The sequence below is a fragment of the Vicia villosa genome, unplaced genomic scaffold, assembly GCF_029867415.1.
Source record: "Vicia villosa cultivar HV-30 ecotype Madison, WI unplaced genomic scaffold, Vvil1.0 ctg.000972F_1_1_3, whole genome shotgun sequence".
NCBI lineage: Eukaryota > Viridiplantae > Streptophyta > Magnoliopsida > Fabales > Fabaceae > Vicia > Vicia villosa.
This window is the reverse complement of record NW_026705439.1, coordinates 5,784-25,505: the sequence shown is the minus strand read 5'-3', so window position 1 is coordinate 25,505 and position 19,722 is coordinate 5,784. Positions and strand designations below refer to the sequence as shown.

The window sequence follows — 19,722 nt, the reverse complement described above, 5'->3', positions numbered from 1 at the left end:
TTTTAGATGAGTAAAGCTGTTGTCACTGCTACAGAATTAGGTTACATAGCTAATATTCTGTCTCAATTCTCTTATCATTTGACTGCATCTTTGTATGTTTCCTTATAACATGCTTGAGCCAGTGATAGCTTTGAGCTAAGAGGGGTGTTGATAGACATAGAGCCCATTCAGCAGTTGATGAGAGAATGGGTTGGCCAAATAAGCAAAACCAACACAGAGGATACAACAAAAGAGGAGATCACAACTGGGGTGCTATTGAGCCAAGATGCCGCAAGAAACCGGCTGACATGGCAGCATTTCGCTTACCAGCTGGCTCAAGACTGTGTTGTCAAGGAAACTTGCGGAGGAGTTAACTTTCAGACCCAAGACCAAATATTTTGGAGGAATTAACATTCACATTCTCCTTCTGGCAACTCAATTGCGTCGTTTACGAGGTTAAAAATTGGGTTTCATTTAAAATCAATCACAAGGTCATTCTTCTCCCACTCTCATTTTGAGGGTGAAGACGATGTCATTTTCACACTCAATCGCATGCTACAAATGTGGCCTGCCCCTTCCATCATTTTAGGTTTGGTTGTTAAGACTAACAAACATTACTCATCTGCTATTCCCTTTCTAAACAAATAGAATTCCATGGCATTACCCCAAACCAAACATTGTCTCTATCAACACTCTCATCAATTCTTACTGCCAATATTGATCCATGCATTTTTTAAAGAGGGAAAGGTACCAATTCAACACATTACAGATCAGTTTCAGAATTTTCTTTGAACTACAGGCTCAAACAAAGAAATCAATTAAAAGTTGGACAAGATGTGTAAATGGAGTACCATCCTTGGCTTGGAACGAACTGTAAGTGGTAGAGGTTCTTGTTGAACACATTCAGAGACTAATGAATCTGTTATAGTGGGTAGGAATGATGATAATGATAGACTCATCAATATGCCGGTATCAGATAGTGGCACCAACAAAAATAATGATTTACGCGTTGTTACAATTTTGGGTATGGGAGGAGTCTCTAAAACGAACTCTGCAAAACTTGATGAAAATGTATGAAAATATTGGAGACAATTGGAGAAGGTCTGAATTCTTCCTTTCAACCATTTCCTTCCCTTGGGCATATCAAATTTCACAACATGCCAATTTTGCTTTTCCTAATCTTAGAACTTTAGAATCACACAATAATCCTGAACATAGAGGATTTCATCTGGCAGTTTGGTAATGCGGTATGTAGATCTCTCCTCCACTAAAGTCAAAAGCTTTTCCGATTCAGTATGTAAACATAACTATTTGTAAACCTTGATTTTAGCTATTGATTTTTATTTGCATACTATTTCTACATATTGGCGGTGAAATCTAATATCTTATTTGAAATCTAAAATTCTGAGGTAATAATGCAATCCTCTTATGAATATAGAAGAAAGATATGTTTCATTGTATGTAGTCAGTATTTTATCATATGCTATGTTCATCGTTTATCACACAAAATGCTCAACAAAGACTAGTCTCTATTTTTTTTATAAATACTTGAAACTAAACTGAAAATTCAAATAACAGTATATAGCAGTAGTCTTGTACACCATATTTGACTTTGTGATTATGTAGAGTCTTTGTTATGGATAATGGACCCATGCAATAATATCAATTATAACAAGCAAGTCTTCGTGTGGCTCTCTACTTTACAGCAAACCATCCAAAAAACTACTCTTGTCCACTCATTCACATTTGAGTCGGCTTGAGTCTTTGCTCTTCATTACTTCCATTTACTGTTTATCTCGTTCAAAATTCAGCTATTAGCTACAACTTCTTTACAAGCTTATTTGCTTTAAGAAAATCAAAACAAGATGGCTGCAGCTGCAACTATGATAGGAGGTGCTTTTCTCTCTGCAACTCTTCAAACCTTAGTTCAGAAACTGGCCTCAACTGAGTTTCTTGATTACATCCGAAACACCAAGCTGGATGTCTCCCACTTGAGAAAGTTACAAACAACCCTGCTCACTCTTCAGGCTGTGCTGGATGATGCAGAAGAGAGGCAGATCAACAATCTTGCTGTCAAAAAATGGCTAGATGACTTGAAAGATGTTGTCTTAGATGCTGAGGATTTGGTCGGTGAAATAAGTTACGACTCCCTTCGATGTAAGATGGAGAATACACAAGTTGGAAACAGAACTAATAAGGTGTGGAACTTTCTTTCATCTCCTTTTAAAAACTTCTATAGAGATATCAATTCCCAATTGAAGATCATGTGTGAAACCCTTGAACCTTTTGCACAACATAAAGATACCCTTGGATTGCAAACAAAAAGTGCTAGAGTTTCTCGTAGACCACCTTCAAGTTCAGGGGTTAATGAATCTGTCATGGTGGGTAGGAATGATGATAAAGATACAATCATTAATATGCTTGTATCAGATAGTGGCACCAGAAAAAATAATAATTTAGACGTTGTTGCAATTTGGGGTATGGGAGGTGTGGGAAAAACGACCCTTGCACAACTTGTTTACAATGATGAAAAAGTTGAACAACATTTTGATTTCAAAGTCTGGGTTTGTGTATCAGAAGACTTTGATCTTGTGAGAGTAACCAAATCTCTCCTTGAATCAGTTGTTAGAAATACAACATCTAATGCTTCAAAGGTATGGAAAAGCGATAATCTTGACATTCTTCGAGTTGAATTAAATAAAAACACGAGGAAGAAAAGATTTTTGATTGTGTTGGATGATTTGTGGAATGATAGTTACAATGACTGGGATGAGCTAGTAAGTCCCCTTGTTGATGGAGAACCTGGAAGTTCGGTGATTATAACAACGCGTCAACAAAAAGTTGCAGAGATGGCAAAGACATTTCCTATTTATAAATTAGACCCTCTGTCACATGAAGATTGTTGGTCTATACTCTCAAAACATGCATTGGGAAATGATGAATATCACGACAGTAAAAACATAGCCCTTGAAGAGATTGGTAGGAAGATTGCAAGAAAGTGTGGCGGATTGCCAATAGCTGCTAAAACACTGGGAGGACTTCTACGTTCAAGGGTAGACACAATGGAATGGACTAGGATTTTAAACAGTGATGTATGGAACTTACCAAATGATAACATTATGCCTGCTTTACATTTGAGTTACCAATATCTTCCATCTCATTTGAAAAGATGTTTTTCATATTGTTCAATTTTTCCAAAGGATTATCCACTTGATAAGAAGAAATTGATTTTGTTGTGGATGGCAGAGGGTTTCCTTGATTGTTCTCAAGCAGGTAAATTGGCGGAGGAAGTAGGTGATGAATGCTTTATTGGATTGTTGTCTAGATCCTTAATTCAACAGTCGAACGGTGGAGCTCGAGGAAAATATTATTTCATGCATGACCTTATCAACGACTTAGCTACTGCCGTATCTGGAAAAATTTGTGGTCAGTTTGAATGTGGTGACATCTCTGAAAAGGTTCGTCATTTATCATATATTCAAGAAGATTATGATATTTTCATGAAGTTTAACCACTTCTACAATTTTAAATGCTTGCGAAGTTTCCTTCCTATTTCCCATCATATGTGGCCTAAATACTTATCCCTCAAGGTGGTTGATGATTTGCTACCAACAATGAAAAGGTTGCGGGTGTTATCACTATCAAAGTATGTAAACATCATCAATCTACCGGATTCAATTGGCAATTTGGTGCAATTGCGGTATCTAGATTTGTCCTTCACTGAAATCAAAAGCCTGCCTGATACAATATGTAACCTTCATAATTTGCAAACCTTGATTTTATTAGGTTGCAACTGTCTCACTGAATTGCCAGTGCATATTGGAAATTTAATCAGTTTACGTCACCTTGATATAAGTGAGACTGACATAAAAGAGTTGCCTACGGAAATTGGTGGACTAGAAAACCTCCAAACTTTGACTATTTTTTTAGTGGGTAAGCGACATGAAGGGTTAAGTATCAAAGAACTAAGAAAATTTCCAAACCTACAAGGAAAATTTACCATCAAAAACCTATACAATGTGGTTGACGCAAAAGAGGTAGAAGCTGCCAACCTGAAAAACAAAGAGAAAATTGAGGAGTTGGAGTTGATATGGGGAAAACAAAGTGAAGATTCACTAAAAGTGAAAGATGTGCTTGAAATGTTGCAACCACCAATAAACTTAAAGAGCCTACTTATTGATTTGTATGGAGGGACAAGTTTTCCGAGATGGCTTGGAAATTCTTTGTTTTCTAACATGGTGTCCATTAACATCCATAATTGTGAATATTGCTTGACACTTCCACCGCTAGGGCAACTACGCTATCTCAAGGAGCTGAGTATATCTAATTTGTTGTTATTGGAGACAATTGGACCAGAGTTCTATTGTGTTCAAGAAGAAGAATGTTCAGATTCTAGCTTCCTACCATTTCCGTCCCTTGAGCATATGAAATTTCACTGCATGCCAAATTGGAAATATTGGCATCCCTTTGAAGGCATAAATTGTGCTTTTCCTCGACTTCGAACAATGGAGTTCCATTATTGTCCTGAACTAAAGGGACATTTGCCTAGCAAGCTTTCTTGCATGGAAGAAATTAAAATAAGGGATTGTTATAATCTATTGGAAACATCACATACTTTGAATTGGCTATCGTCAATCAAAAAAGTAAACATTGAAGAAGATTTAGATTCTGAAGTGTATGCTCAAAGCACTCAATGGTTAATGCTTGAGACTGAATCTCTGTTGCAACATGCAACTTTTGAAAGTTACCCAATGTCTATGCCTAAAATGATTATGAGTAGCGTTTGTCTTACTCACTTGGAACTCTATCGTATCCCGTCTCTTACTACATTTCCTACAAATGGTCTTCCCACTTCATTGCAGTCACTTCGTATTGAAGGGTGTAGGAAGTTATCCTTAATGCCTCCCGAAACTTGGAGAAATTACACATCCATGACAAGTCTAGATATATGTGAGAGTTGTGATGCGCTTACGTCCTTTCCACTTAACGGTTTCCCTGCACTCCAAACACTTTCCATTAGTATATGTAGAGGTTTGAATTCCATTTTCAATTTAGAAAGTTTACCTTGGCCGTCAAGCCTCCGGTCACTTACAATCATCTCCCGTAGAGCAATTGAAGTCAATCTTCGGATGGACACACTCACTGTTCTTGAACATTTGTATCTGAGTTGTGGAGAGTTGTCATTTCGTGAAGGAGTTTGTCTACCTCCCAAATTACAATCAATTTATATTTATTTTGCAAGAACAATGCCGCATGTAAAGGAATGGGGTCTCCAAGACCTTACCGCTCTTTCAAGATTGAGAATTCGAGAAAGGAGTGAAATGGATAACACCTTGATGGACGATTCGTTGCTCCCCATCTCCCTTGTGTCTCTCAGTGTCAGTGGTAATATGTCCTTTGAAAGAAATGGGCTTCGAAACCTCTCCTCTCTCGAAGATCTCCGATTTGATCGTTGTCTACATTTCAACTCATTGCCGGAAAACTGCTTTCCTTCCTCGCTGAAATCACTTGAATTTAGTTTTTGTGACAAACTTGAGTCATTTCCAGAAGACAACCTCCCTACCTCTCTTAAGCGACTGACCATCAGACGTTGCCCATTGTTAGAAGAAAGGTATAAAAGGAAGGAAAATTGGTCCAAAATTGCTCACATTCCTGTCATACAAATAAATGACCAACTCACAATATGAAGACAAGTTGCCTTCCTATTATTTCAGGTATCATTTTCTCTTTCTTACTTGTTTATTTTTATTATTATACTTGTTTTAGATATATTTATTCAACTGGAATAACTCATTATGTTTTGCTATGAAATGTGCTTGTTTGTGAACCAAACAAGAATTATATATTTTTGTTAAACGAAACATTTTATATAATAATGAGAATTTCACAATAGAATCTTTAAAGCAAATGCTTATTTGATCTTTATTTTCTTTAACTGTTACCCAATTTCATTTTTATTAATTGAAATGTCACTAATAATATTGAAAAGGAAAGTAATTTTTTGTCTTGTTTTCAGGAGTGGCAGTTGATGAATTGAAGATAAAAGGAGTGCATGCTATTGTTGTAGTTCTTCATGTAACTTGTTTTAGAGGAACCATATGGTTGCCATTGATTGCCGCAAGATTTGATTTATGTAGACAATATAAAGTCTGTACTTTATCATCATTGTATATTGCTCATAGGCTGCAGGAGCCAGTCAGAGAGAGTACAATGCAGTAAGATTTGTAATATTTTCTGATTATTTGAACGATTCATAAAAAGTGTAGTTTTAAACCTTGTGTTCCACTGCTTTATTAGTATGTGGCGACATGAAGCATAAATAAATGGAACAAGTTGAAGGATTGTTCTAATCTATTGGAAACATCACATACTTTGAATTGGCTATCGTCAATCAAAAAAGTAAGCATTACAGAAGATTTAGATTCTCAGGTTTATGCTCAAAGAACTCAATGGTTAATGCTTGAGACCGACTCTCCGTTGCATTGTGCAACTTTTGAAAGTTATCCAATGTCTATTTCAAAAATGATTACGAGCAGCATTTGTCTTACTCACTTGGAACTCTATGATATTCCGTCTCTCATTGCATTTCCCACAAACGGTCTACCCACTTCATTGCAGTCACTTCGTATTATAAACTGTAGCAAGCTATCCTTCATGCCTCTGGAAACATTTCAAAATTACACATCACTCGTGAGTCTGTTTTTATTGGCTAGCTGTGATGAACTGACATCCTTTCCACTTAATTGGTTCCCTTCACTCCAAACACTTTCCCTTGCTTGGTGTAAGAGTCTGGATTCCGTTTTTATTTCAGAAAGTCCTTCACTTTGGGAGTCAAGCCTCCGATCACTTGAAATCATGTGCAGTAACTCAATTGATTTATTTAAAGTCAATCTTCAGACGGACATGCTCACCGAACTTGAACATTTGAATATGATGATCCCTTGTGGAGAGTTGTCATTTTGTGAAGGAGTTTGTCTACCTCCCAAACTATAGTTAGTTGTGATTTATTCATCAAGAACAACGCCGCATGTAAAGGAATGGGGTCTCCAAGACCTAACCGCTCTTTCAAGTTTAACAATTGGAGTAAGTGATGAAATGGATAACGCCTTGACAATGGACTCGTTTCTCCCTATGTCCCTTTTGTCTCTCACTGTCGGTGATAATCTTTCCTTCAAAGAAAATGGGATTCGATACCATTGTTATAATGAGAATTGTCACTCACAGTAAAATACATTATCTTTTTTCAGGATGAAAAACAGCGCGCTGGATGATTTGAAGACAAAAAGGGTGCATGTTATTGTTGTGGTTCTTCTTGTAAACTTGTTTTAGAGGAATCATATGGTTGCCATCGATTTGAAATTTTGAACAAGATTTGATTTACTTAGCTTATATTAAGTCTGTATTTTATCATCATTGTATATTGCTCATAAGCAGCATCTTTGTGATCCACTGCTTTGTTAGTATGTAGCAACATGAAACATAAATAAATGGAACAAGTTGAAGAATCCATGTTGTTCTTGCTTCTAAATTTATGCAACTTGTTTGAGTCACATAAACAAGTAAATGTATTTTACTTTCATTCACAGACAAAAGCTATACAAGCTCAAAAAGCTTCTATGGTACTACATGTGCATTAAAGTTACTTTAAAATATTGATATTTTGTATATCTAATTTCCCTCACAGTACAATACAGAAGGATCTGTAAGATTCTTAATTCTTAGCTGTAAGTAAATGATCATATGATTCAGAAAGATACTGTTTGGAAACTATAGTATTAGTTAAGTTTTGCAGTGATCATCGAGGACTCGTCTATTCGTGTATTGACTTGCTTCCCAATGCTGTTTCATGTAGCACTTCTTCGGTATGAGATTTGATGTTTATTATTCTTACTCGTCTAGTCAATAGTGATGGTTACAAATATGGTTTTTAATCATGCTTATCTATCTACGTTGAAATATACAATTAAGTCGAAAAGTGTGGCTTGCAAAGCAAGTCGACAAATTAAGGTTGTATGTTGCAAACCATCATTCATTTTCTGTTGTTCTAGACTGAAACAAGATATTGTTTTATAAACACATTGTTAAGCACGTCTTCATTATATACCATTGGCAAAATGAAATCTACAACATAAACTCCTATACAACATAAAACTTTAGACTATCTACAAGAGTATTTTCTTGCAATTTTAACAATGCAATCCTATGAATCTGTCTGATTCTCTCCCTTGATAATTTAAACAGCTTTCCTATCTTCGAAAGAGATAGAGGAGTCTCTCTATTTAGTCCATAGTGTAATCTTACAATCGCTTCTTCTCTCTTGTTAAGTGTACTAAGAAGCTTCACCACCCCTTCTTTCACTTGCTCTCTCTCAAACATTTTCTCCGGGTTCATTTCGACTGGCCCTGGTATAAATTCCTTCAAAATCATTTCATCCGACCCTGATATAATTTCCTCCGAAATCATTTCATCCAACTCCTCCAAAATCATTTCATCCGACCCTGATATATTCATCTGCATTATATATCATTGCCAACATTATCACTAATATCTCATGATTTGCATGAATAAACAGAAGAACAAAAATATTCCCTCGGTCTCGTATATAAACAAAGATTTTTTTTTCCAGATACATTGAACAATTGAATAATTGATGTATCTGAAGTCTCATATATCAAATACATTGACTAATTGATGTATTTTGACCAGATACATCAATTATTCAATGTATCGGAAAAATGAGAGTATCCTACTAAATCATGCTTAAGTCAAAGTAGTTTGTATTAAGAGTGAAGTTATCGAACCTCGAGAATTTTCTGATAAGATATAGCTCGGTCTAATGAAACTGGTTGTCTTCTTATTTCATAAACAAGTTGTACAGTTGAAACATTCACATCAAGTGCCTCGGCTATTTCATCGTACATCGGTTTCCGTCCCAATCTATAGCTCAAGACAATGTAAGCCTTTTCAATTTTTGCAACCATTGCATGCATTTGTCCCTATAAATAACAAACTAACCAAACATTCATAATCAATATCCTTCTTCTAAAATCTTTTGTGAAACTATCACTGAAGTTGCATAACAAGTTTAGGTAGTGATTCATTAGAATGAATCAGGATTCATCATAGCGAATCAGAGTTTATCATAATGAATTCGGATTCAAGATAAGACTCACGGCCAAAAATATACGCATGAGATATTTGCATCAATCGAGTTCAACTTAGTAGCAACTAGCGAATCGAAAAAATGACTTGCATTTTCATTAAACTATCGAATAAGCATCTCACCGGTAATCTGATCAATCTAGAATTCTCAGCCAAAGCTTTAACAATAGCTTGTTTAATCCACCAGTAAGCATATGTGGACAGCTTACACCCTCTATCCGGATCGAATTTCTCTGCTCCACGAAAAAGCCCAATGGTCCCTTCCTGGTAAAATGAACCAAAATACTTAAAATGAGAAACTTTCACAAACATAAAAAACACCAAAAGGTCTGAACATTCACCTGAATTAGGTCTTCAATACTCATTCCTTTGCCTTTATACTGACTCGCGATCCATACAACTAAACCCCGATAATCACGCGCTAATCTTGCTTTCAATTCTCTCTCAAGAACAAACCTTCTTGAAATATCAATATTCCCTTCATGTTCTGTCTTTCTTTGATTAGAAACTTCAATTCTTGCTCCTTCCTATAACAAAAAAAATTTCAATACACAACAAACACAAATAACACACACACACACACATATATATATATATATATATATATATATATATATATATATATATATATATATATATATATATATATATATATATATATATATATATATATATATATATATATATATATATATATATATATATATATATATATATATATATATATATACCTTGAGACATAAACCTAGCTCAGGCTCTTCTGTTGAACTCAGAAACTCTGATGTAACAGACCCACCAACCATTTTCTGCCTCAAGAAATTGTTTTGAAAATTCTCTTCTTCCATAATAGATGCCAAATTTTTTCTTCTTTTTCTCCTTCTCTTCCTCCTCATATTATCAACCCCATTTTCACTCTCTACAAAAGGCCAAACTTTTCCATTTCCAGTGGCTGGATCCACAGCAGTATTGGCTAAAGAAACTGGTTCTGTTGCTGCAACAGAAGCATCTCTATGAACCAGATTTGCACCAAACTTTGAAGGAGTAGTAATAGGTAAAGTTAGTTGAATTGAATGGGGTGATAGGAGAGATGGGAATGTTGGAAGTGAGTTTAGAGACATGGTAGGGACTAGGGAGTGTTGATGTGTGGATTGTGGATGGATGAGATTCATGTTAGGGCTATAAAATGGAATAAATAATTGGGTATTTCTTATATAAGGACTCTAAATTTTTTGTAGAATTTTTTTTTATTGAAATAGTGAGCAAATATTTTTTTAGTGACAATTTGTATTAGAAAGGAGATAAGGTGAGTCACATAAATGTGTGGATGTGAATGATCAAATTCAAAATTGAGTTAAAAAGTATGGACTTTCTTTTTTTAATAAACTAATATATATAATAAAACAAAAAGAATAAACAAATAAACTGAGGGGCCAAACCAGACTCAGTTTAACCACAGCAAAATAGAAATTTCAAACAGAATACAACTACTACAACAATGATTTACAGGAAGTAAAAAATCCACAACACATACACTATTTAGTGGACTAGATTACATGAACAAAACTAGATAGGAAAAAAAAAGTGTTGTTAAGATCTTCACAACCTTTAATAAATGGTGAACGAAACGGCCGCCAACACGAACCAATTCACATCCCAACAATTCTATGAGAAAAATCACATCAAACTTAGAAGCTCTTTCAAGCAAAACAACATATATCACCGAGAACCATAACAAAGTACAGGCAGCAACAACTCAAGTTATCTAGTTTAAAATTTAGGGGAAAACTCATTTTTTGTATTTATTTTTTATAAAACTCTTTTAAAATATAATAAAAGACTATTATAAAACACAAATAGATTTTGTGATATTCAATTAAGATAATTATAATTTTTTTAAGAGTTTGTTTTTGATTCAAATGAGGGAGAAGGAATTTTAATGGAGGAAATAGAAGGGAGGAGAGGGGAGGGATTTTTTTTATTTGTATATATGTTTGGTTCAAACGTTGGAATGAGAGGAGAAGAGAGAGATTTTAGTTAAAAATATATTTGAGTTCACGAGAGAGGAGAGAGATTTTATTAATAACTTATCTTTTTATCTTTATAATTTTATATAATTGATATGATATTCAAAAGTAAAAATTTCATAAATAGTTTTTTGGAAATAATATTTGCAATATTGAATGATTAAAAAATTATAACTAACCACGTAACGTTAAAGAATTGGGTACGCTTAATTAGTTATGATAACTCTCAACACACAATAAACAATGTGTCGATAAAAAAAATTTAATTCATAAAATAATTTATTATTAAATATTATATATATTATATTATAATAATAAAAAGTAAATGATTTAAACATAACAAAGTTAGAAAATTATTTAACATAAATAAATACAAAAATAAAAATTATAATAAAAAAATATAGTAGTTATAATTTTTATAAAATAAAAAATAAATATTAAATAATTTGAATGTGAAGAATAAATATAATATGTTAATGAAAGTAATAGAGAAAAAAAAACAAGAACACAAAAAATTGAAATAACAAAATAAAACTAAAGATATTTTAGTAAATATATTAATTTATTAAATATTTAAACTTACTTTTCCTTCTCTCTTCTCAGAATCCCTCTGATTCGAGTGGACGCAAAATGTGTGATTTCGAAGGATTTTGTTCCCCTTCTCTCTCCTCCTACAAAAGGTGTGATTTCGAAGGATTTTGTTCCCCTTCTCTCTCCTCCTAAAAATTGAACCAAACACATTTTATTATAAATATTGCTTTACCTTTTTACCTCGAACCAAACACAACCTACCGTAATGAAATTTGTTAGTATTCAATTCAAATATGATTTTATTTTAATAACCAACTATTAAAAAAAATACCCAAATAACTAAGTTTCGGTAAAAATTATGCAAATAATCATATTTGAGAAAATGTTAAAATATATTAAAATTTAAAAGCATATTATATCCTTACCGTATCCACCAAACTAAGACATACTAACAATCCCACTCAAATTGATAAAACTTTTTTCATCATCGTATTTCATACTATGTTAATATTGTTATTTCTATTTACTTTTTTTTTTTTTTTTCTTTCTATCATCATATATCCTATAATGTTTTTCTTTCAATCGCCAAGCTTCTTTCAATATATATATTTTTTTTGTTTTGACAAATCTTTTTCTATTAACATCTTTATTTATACCAACCAATTATTATTATTATTATTATTATTATTATTATTATTATTATTATTATTATTATTATTATTATTATTATTATTATTATTATCATTATCATCATCTTCTTTCTATACTTTTTTTTTTTTGATCTAACATTTTTAACATAACAACTATTTACTTTTGAAATCTTCAACATATATCTAAGTTCTTGCTTATATTTTATAAATATTTTTTTATTGATATTGTATTCTATGTTAATTTATATTATTAAGATTATATAAGTGCGAATTTTTTTATTATATATTTTCTGTTTACTTTAATTAATATTTAATACATTTTCACAAATATTTCCTGTTCCGTTATGGAATCCAATTAATCGGAGAATCGATGGTTGTGACAAGCAACGATATATTTGGACTTTAGATGCATCGAAGGAGGGGCTGACCTTCAAGGTTACCACTCCAACATTCAAGTTAGTATGTTAAGGAGAAGAGTGAATGAAATTTAAATATGAAATTGTGTACCTGAAATTAGCGTGTGCCCTTTTTGTATTGAAGCGGTTATAACAACCCTCTATTCACTAGGCGCGTGATGCAATGAGCCGTTGGATGTATCATGGCCTTGGATTTCATGTATTGTTTTGTAGGGTAGTTCTCATGTGCTGTGAGCAATTGAGCGAATCATTGTTTCCCATGGGCCACGACTAATGACCATTCTGGTTGGCCCAAAACAGTTACCTTAAACCATCGTCTCTATTTTTCAATGAGAGGGTTGTCGTGTTTGCTCCATCTAAGACGATCATTCCTTTAGCTTAAATGGAAAGTCAATAAAGATGTTACTTTTTTTTTTGAATTTACGCCTTTAATCGGTCTCATTCTTTAGATGTTTTTTTGTAGGTTTCATCATAATGACCTTTAGGAATGAAACAGTTGAGTGCCTTGTTGAGGCAATCTCGAGCATTGATATGGTTCATTAATTTTAGTAATTTATCGTTCGATTCTAGAAGAGTCAGTTTGCATTTTTTTGTTGAGATTTTATCTTTGCTTCTTTGTTATCTAAATTTTCTGCAACATTTTTCCTTTTTGTACTTGAAGAAAGTAATATGCATTATGTTCTAAAAATCAAAAGAAGACATTTCTGCCTCTTGGGTTGACCATGTCTCTTCATCAACTGTCTCTATCTTTGTTTGAGAGGTTGGTCTTGACAGAGCATTTATGGACGTAGGTCCATCTTCGAATTGAGGTGTCTTGACTCCTGATGAAGATAAGAGAATTTGTAACGAGTATGATAAATGTGTCATCCCTTTATAAGAATGTACCTTCTTGATCTTGGGTCTTCGGTTGCTCTTTAATAGCTTTGAAATATATAAGTTATGAAAAACTTGATGATTGCCCCCTCGAAGCTACATCCTCCAAATTAAGCATGTTAAAGTTTTCCAGTTTTGATGTGAATAACAAAAAGGGAAACCCATTATGTCCCTTTTCTTCCATCTCTTTAAAGTACAGCGTAGTCTAGTGACTCATGTGTGAGGCCATGGTTTGATTAATGTACTGCAAGTTGTTCATATTTTTGAGATTTTTTCAGAGAGCTTGAAGCATTTCAAAAATCGATTCTACTTGATTATCAATCTCCATAAAGAATCTCATGCAACGGTATGCACCGTAGGATCCAGAGTGGGAGATAGACGTACCAGGTTGTTTCCCAAGTACTGGAACAATGGTCATTTTCTGATGGGGAATGAATTGTACGTCTACAAGGAGGAAGACATGTCCCGTGAGGATCTTTATCTAAAGAGGTGGTTGATAGTTTCTTTAAAGAGTTGGGTTATGCTAGAGGTGTTACTACTCATGACGAGGCTTCCCAGAAGCGCTTAAAATGACTTATCAAAACTCGCTTACTCATGGATTCCTGCACCAAGGAGGAGAGAAAGGTTGTTTTTGGTGAATTTCCAATGTATATTGACCCATATCATCAATTAAGTTATTTGTAATGTGCTTACTTTGATAATCATTATTTACAGACTCAATGAAGAATAAAGAAGCACTTCGCCTACTAAGACGGGGAATCCAACCAACTATGGCCGTTGCTGACCCTTCAAACACTTTGAAGCCGGTCAATGATACTTCCCCTCAAGGGCTGGTGAAGGTGCTCTAACTGATATCCTGCGGTCGTCATGCGTAGTGAGTCCTCCATCTCCTGTGTAGTTGGCAAGGTCGGGCTACCGTACTCCAAAAGAACATTTATTGCTACCTCAAAAGAAGATTGTTCTTATATACACTACTACACAAAACACATACAATAATGGTTGCGAAACACATATAATGACAGTAGCACGTCTGTTGTTAGGTAATGTGTGATTGTATGTATGATGTTGCACCGAATCAAATCCTGTGCATATTTGTTGAGAAATTTGAATCAATCTTTTATTGGTATACCTGAGATAATACAAGTGGGAAATTCAAGTGTGGTACTTACTTTGTTTGATAGAAAGAGTTATCTTTTTTGAAATATGGTTATTCAGCTGCAATACATAACACATTGTGTTTTGCTAATGAAATGTGTTTGTTTGTGAACAAAATTATAATTATATGTTTTTGTTAGCTGAAACATTTTATACTATAGTGATAAATTTGAGAATGAGTCATTGGAGCAAAACTATGAATGAGTCATTGGTTCTGATATAAGAGAAGTTGTTCACAAAGACAACATTGTTTTAGACTAAAACAAGATATTGTATTATAAAGACAATTTTGAGCACATCTTCATTATATATCATTGGCAAAATGAAATCTACAAAATATTTTCCTATACAACATAAAACTTTAGACTATCTACAAGAGTATTTTCTTGCAATTTTAACAATGCAATCCCATGAATCTGTCTGATTCTCTCCCTAGATAATTTCAACACCTTTCCTGTGTCCTCAAATGATAGAGGGGTCTCTCCATTTAGTCCATAGTATAATCTTACAATCTCTTCTTCTCTCTTGTTAAGTGTACTAAGAAGCTTCACCACCCCTTCTTTCACTTGCTCTCTCTCAAACATTTTCTCCGGAGTCATTTCGACCGGCCCTGGTATAATATCCTGCGTTATATATCATTCGCAACATTAACACTAATATCTCAAAATTTGCATGAAAAATCAGAAGAACAAAAATATTCCCGTCTCATATATAAACAAAGATTTTTTCCAGATACATTGAATAATTGATGTATCTGAAGTCTCATATATCAAATACATTGAATAACTAATGTATTTTGACAAGATACATTAGCTTTTCGATGTATCTGAAAAATAATATGTTTATATATGAGACCAGAGGGAGTATCCTACTAAATCATGCTTAAGTCAAAGTAGTTTGTATTAAGAGTGAAGTTATCGAACCTTAAGATTTAAACTGCTGTGATCCATTATAGCTTTGTCTAATGAAATTGGTTGTCTGCTTCTTTCATAAACAAGTTGTACAATTGAAACATTCACATTGAGAATCTCGGCTATTTCATCGAATGTCGGTTTCCGTCTCAGTCTTCTCCACAAGACATTGTAGGCCTCTCCAATTTTTGCAACCATTCCATGCTTTTGTCCCTATAAATAACAAACTAACCAAACATTCATAATCAATAGCCTTCTTCTAAAATCTTCTGTGAAACTATCACTGAAGTTGCATAACAAGTTTAGGTAGCATTTCATTAGAATGAATCAGAATTCATCATCATGGCCAAAAATATACGCGCGATTATTATCAATTGAGTTTAACTCAATATCGAATTGACATATGACTTGCATTTTCATTAAACTAGGGAATAAGCGTCTCACCGGTAATCTGATCAATCTAGAATTCTTAGCCAAAGCTTTAACAATAGCTTGTTTAATCCACCAGTAAGCATATGTGGACAACTTACACCCTCTATCCGGATCGAATTTCTCTGCTCCACGAAAAAGTCCAATGGTCCCTTCCTGATAAAATGAACCAAAATACCTAAAATGAGAAACTTTCACAAACATAAAAAAAAAAACACCAAAAGGTCTAAACATTCACCTGAATAAGATCTTCAATACTCAATCCTTTGCCTTGATATTGACCCGCAATCGATGCAACTAAACCCCGATAATCACGCGCTAATCTTCCTTTCGATTCTCTCGCATTCACAAGAACATACCTTCTTGCAATATCAATATTCCCTTTATGTTCTGTCTTCCTTTGATTAGAAACTTCAATTCTTGCCCCTTCCTACAATTAATAAATTTTCAATACACAACAAACACAAATAATTACAAATTTTAAGATTATATTTACAACATATACATACCTTGATACATAAACAAAGCTCAGACTCTTCTGTTGAACTCAGAAACTTTGATGTAACAGACCCACCAACCATTTTCTGCCTCAAGAAATTCTTCTGAAAATTCTCTTCTTCCATAACATATCCCAAATTTTTTCTTCTTTTTCTTCTTCTCTTCCTCCTCATCTCATCAATCCCTCTACTTCTCTCTCTAACAACCCCATTTTCACTCTCTACAAAAGGCCAAACTTTTCCAATTCCAGTAGCTGGATCCACAGCAGTATTGGCTAAAGAAACTGCCTCTGTTGCTGCAACAGAAGCATCACTATAAACCAGATTTGCACCAAACTTTGAAGGAGTGGTAGTAGGTAAAGATGGTTGAATTGAATGGAGTGTTTTGAGAGATGGAAGTGCTGGAAGTGATGTTAGAGACATGGTGGGGAGTGTTGATGTGTGGATTGTGGATGGATGAGATTCATGTTAGGGCCATAAAATGAAATGGATAATTGAGTATTTCTTATATTGGGACTCTATAAATGTTGAATTTGTAAATAGTTTTTACTGAAAGAGTGACAAAATGTATTTGGTGACACACACTTTGTATTAGAAAGGAGATAAGGTGAGGTAAGGTGAGTCACTTCAATATGTGGTGTGGATGTGAATGACCAAGTTAAAAAAACTCATTTTTGGCCTCAAGTTACCTAGTTTAAAATTTAAGAAAAAAACTATTTATTTTATTATAAAAAATCTTTTAAAATTTAATAAAAGACTTTATAAAACTTAAATAAATTTTGCGATATTCAATCAAGATAATTATAATTTATTTAAGGTAGTGAAATTCGTATTCAATTCAAATTTCAGAAAATTTACAAAAAATTATATTAGTATTTAAGAATTGTATGGATAAAAATATGATACGGTAATTTTATCCTAACATGTATTCAGTTAATAAACCTATAAACGTGTTTGTAGATAGTTAATTTAAATTCAAATCATAAATTAAAATATGGAATGGACTTAAGTTGAGAATTCATATGGGCCTGTAATATTGACACCCCACCTTAAGCCCATTAGCTTGTGTTTTTGTTTGAACTGACTGCAATTTGTTTGGGCATTATGGACTGGGCCTAGCGCCCATACCTGTTATTCACACCCTTAGATTTAATGTCCAAACCCCTGGCCCATTTGTTTTTATTTTCTATTTTTTTCTTTGTAATATTGTTTGATTTTCTCATTTTTATATTATTATTTTAATATTAGAAAATGATCAAAAAAATATTTTAAATGCATGTTAGTGTTAACGATTTTATTTTAGACTTTTATTTTTTGTATTTGTTTAAATATGAAAATATGAAAAATATGCTTGATGCCTTGATGCTTGTGTTCTTGATGAATTTTTTATTTGATTTTGATGAATTTCTTGATATTTGCTTGAGTTTAATGCATGATCAAATGCTTGTGTGTCTAATAGGCTCCCTTAAGATTTTTATTCAATTTTAATCTTTGGTTAAATTGAATTAAATAGACCTTAGGCTTTTAATCCAAACATGATCACATATTAGGGTTTCCCCTTTGATCTTAGCCTTAAGTCCATAAATGCATGATAACAATTATGGTTTGAGATCCCTTTGCTTTTGTTAATTCGTTTGCGTTGCACTTTCCTTTCTTTAAGAGACAAACTTCCTTTCTCAATAAAAAAATCCAAAAAAACTTAATAAATTTGATACTTATAAGTACTTCATGAGCCTTAAGTACATGGGAAAAGATGAGCGAGAGTTATTCCTTACCTCTTCTTAGAGTATTTTGTACGCGAGATTCTTGGCTTGTATATACGAAGTATTCGCTGTTAGGTGTCAAATTGTGTTAATTTCAAGTTTAGTTTGTGGCACAATTCGACCGATTTTATCAAGTTTTCGTATAATTCCTCTTAGTTTTTTATAACTATTTGTAGTTTTATAATTTAGCTTTTATTTCATGTTAATATGCTTTTTAGTTATGATTTTTCAGGTCTTGGCAATTTTTGGAAGCTTTGAGCTTGATTTGGCCAAGATTGAAGATTGGCTGGCAGAGGTTAGCGCGTCACGCGGTATTAGGGCGCGTCACGCCCTGTCTTAGATATTTTGTGAGGCTTCCAGCAGAGAAAAGCGCGCGTAGCGAGCTGGGGCGGTTTGATCTGCAAGTGACTTGGCGCGAAGCGCGCTAGAGGGCGCGACGCGCTCTGGACAGAAATTGGAAATGCTATAAAAGGATCAAATCGGATTTTGTGAAGGGAGATTCAACTTTTGAGAGCTCAATACATCATTTTCTACTGTAGCAACTGATAAGTGAAGATTCAAAGCTTTGATCGTCGATTAATCGCCGTTGATGCTTATTATTCTTCATCCTTTCCTTGTTGAGCAAGCTACCATGTCCATGGATAGCTAAATCTCATTTGTATCAAGATAAGATGTAATCTTCCTTTACTTTTGTATGTTTTTCTTGTGAATATTGTGTATGAACAAGTGATGATCAATATAGATGGTTTAGTTTGTTTATTAAAGTTTTTCTATGGTATAAATGTTTGAGACATCAATGTTTTTACCTTGACCTAATTTCATCATATATCAAACTATAAATTGCAGACATGGATTAAACGTTTGATATTTACATTTTATTGGTTTATAAAACGTTATTTGTATTGTTTAAGTGGTGGAGAAATCGGCGGTTAAACAATACGGTAAATCTAGCTATATCGTTGCAGACACGGACGGTATAGACGTCAATACGTGATTATATTGATCGTTAACAAGTTCATATATATATATATATATATATATATATATATATATATATATATTTATAGGTTGACATACAAAGTTAGGTCAGTGAAATCGAATCTTGATACATTCTTTTAAACTTAGAACTTTCCTAATTTTACTCTTTGCTACTAAAGTTGTGAATGATATTTTACCAAACCCAAAGTAACATTAACTCAAAACAACATAAACTATAGAACGGCAGTGATATCGCAATAATCCATGTGGAAACGATAATATAAAAATACTCCAATATAATTTCAACAAAATGGCGCCGTTGCCGGGGATTGTTGTTTAGATATTGCAAGCATT

At 33.5% G+C, this 19,722-nt stretch overlaps 2 protein-coding genes across 5 annotated transcripts; one reads left to right on the top strand and one right to left on the bottom strand.

Annotated features, from left to right (window-relative positions):
- The first annotated feature begins 1,693 nt into the window (after positions 1–1,693).
- Positions 1,694–7,077, top strand: LOC131632619 (putative disease resistance RPP13-like protein 1). The gene is made up of 2 exons (XM_058903364.1): positions 1,694–5,693; positions 5,996–7,077. The coding sequence occupies exon 1, from the start codon at positions 1,845–1,847 to the stop codon at positions 5,664–5,666; it is 3,822 nt and encodes a 1,273-aa protein (XP_058759347.1). The 5' UTR covers positions 1,694–1,844; the 3' UTR covers positions 5,667–5,693; positions 5,996–7,077.
- A 541-nt stretch (positions 7,078–7,618) lies between these two features.
- LOC131632620 (RNA polymerase sigma factor sigD, chloroplastic) lies at positions 7,619–17,179 on the bottom strand. Of its 4 annotated transcripts, none has more exons than XM_058903366.1 (5): positions 16,640–17,179; positions 9,483–9,668; positions 9,265–9,405; positions 8,781–8,975; positions 7,619–8,490 (listed from the first exon to the last, which is right to left on the bottom strand). In XM_058903366.1, the coding sequence occupies exons 1-5, from the start codon at positions 17,048–17,050 to the stop codon at positions 8,116–8,118; spliced, it is 1,308 nt and encodes a 435-aa protein (XP_058759349.1). In that variant the 5' UTR covers positions 17,051–17,179; the 3' UTR covers positions 7,619–8,115. The 4 variants fall into 4 exon arrangements, with proteins under 4 accessions (XP_058759349.1, XP_058759350.1, XP_058759348.1 ...); XM_058903367.1 differs by lacking the exon at positions 16,640–17,179 and adding an exon at positions 9,942–10,384; XM_058903365.1 differs by lacking the exon at positions 16,640–17,179 and adding an exon at positions 9,873–10,382.
- Positions 17,180–19,722: the final 2,543 nt, after the last annotated feature.

What these genes read in the sequence shown, in the direction of transcription:
- LOC131632619 (XM_058903364.1), top strand. Translation starts at nt 1,845, where the DNA reads ATGGCTGCAGCTGCAACTATGATAGGAGGTGCTTTTCTCTCTGCAACT.
- LOC131632620 (XM_058903365.1), bottom strand. Translation starts at nt 10,310, where the DNA reads ATGAATCTCATCCATCCACAATCCACACATCAACACTCCCTAGTCCCT. An exon ending in AGCTAGGTTTATGTCTCAAG is followed by an intron (nt 9,669 to 9,872) that starts GTATATATATAT and finishes TTTTTGTTATAG; the next exon opens with GAAGGAGCAAGAATTGAAGT. An exon ending in GTATTGAAGACCTAATTCAG is followed by an intron (nt 9,406 to 9,482) that starts GTGAATGTTCAG and finishes TCATTTTACCAG; the next exon opens with GAAGGGACCATTGGGCTTTT.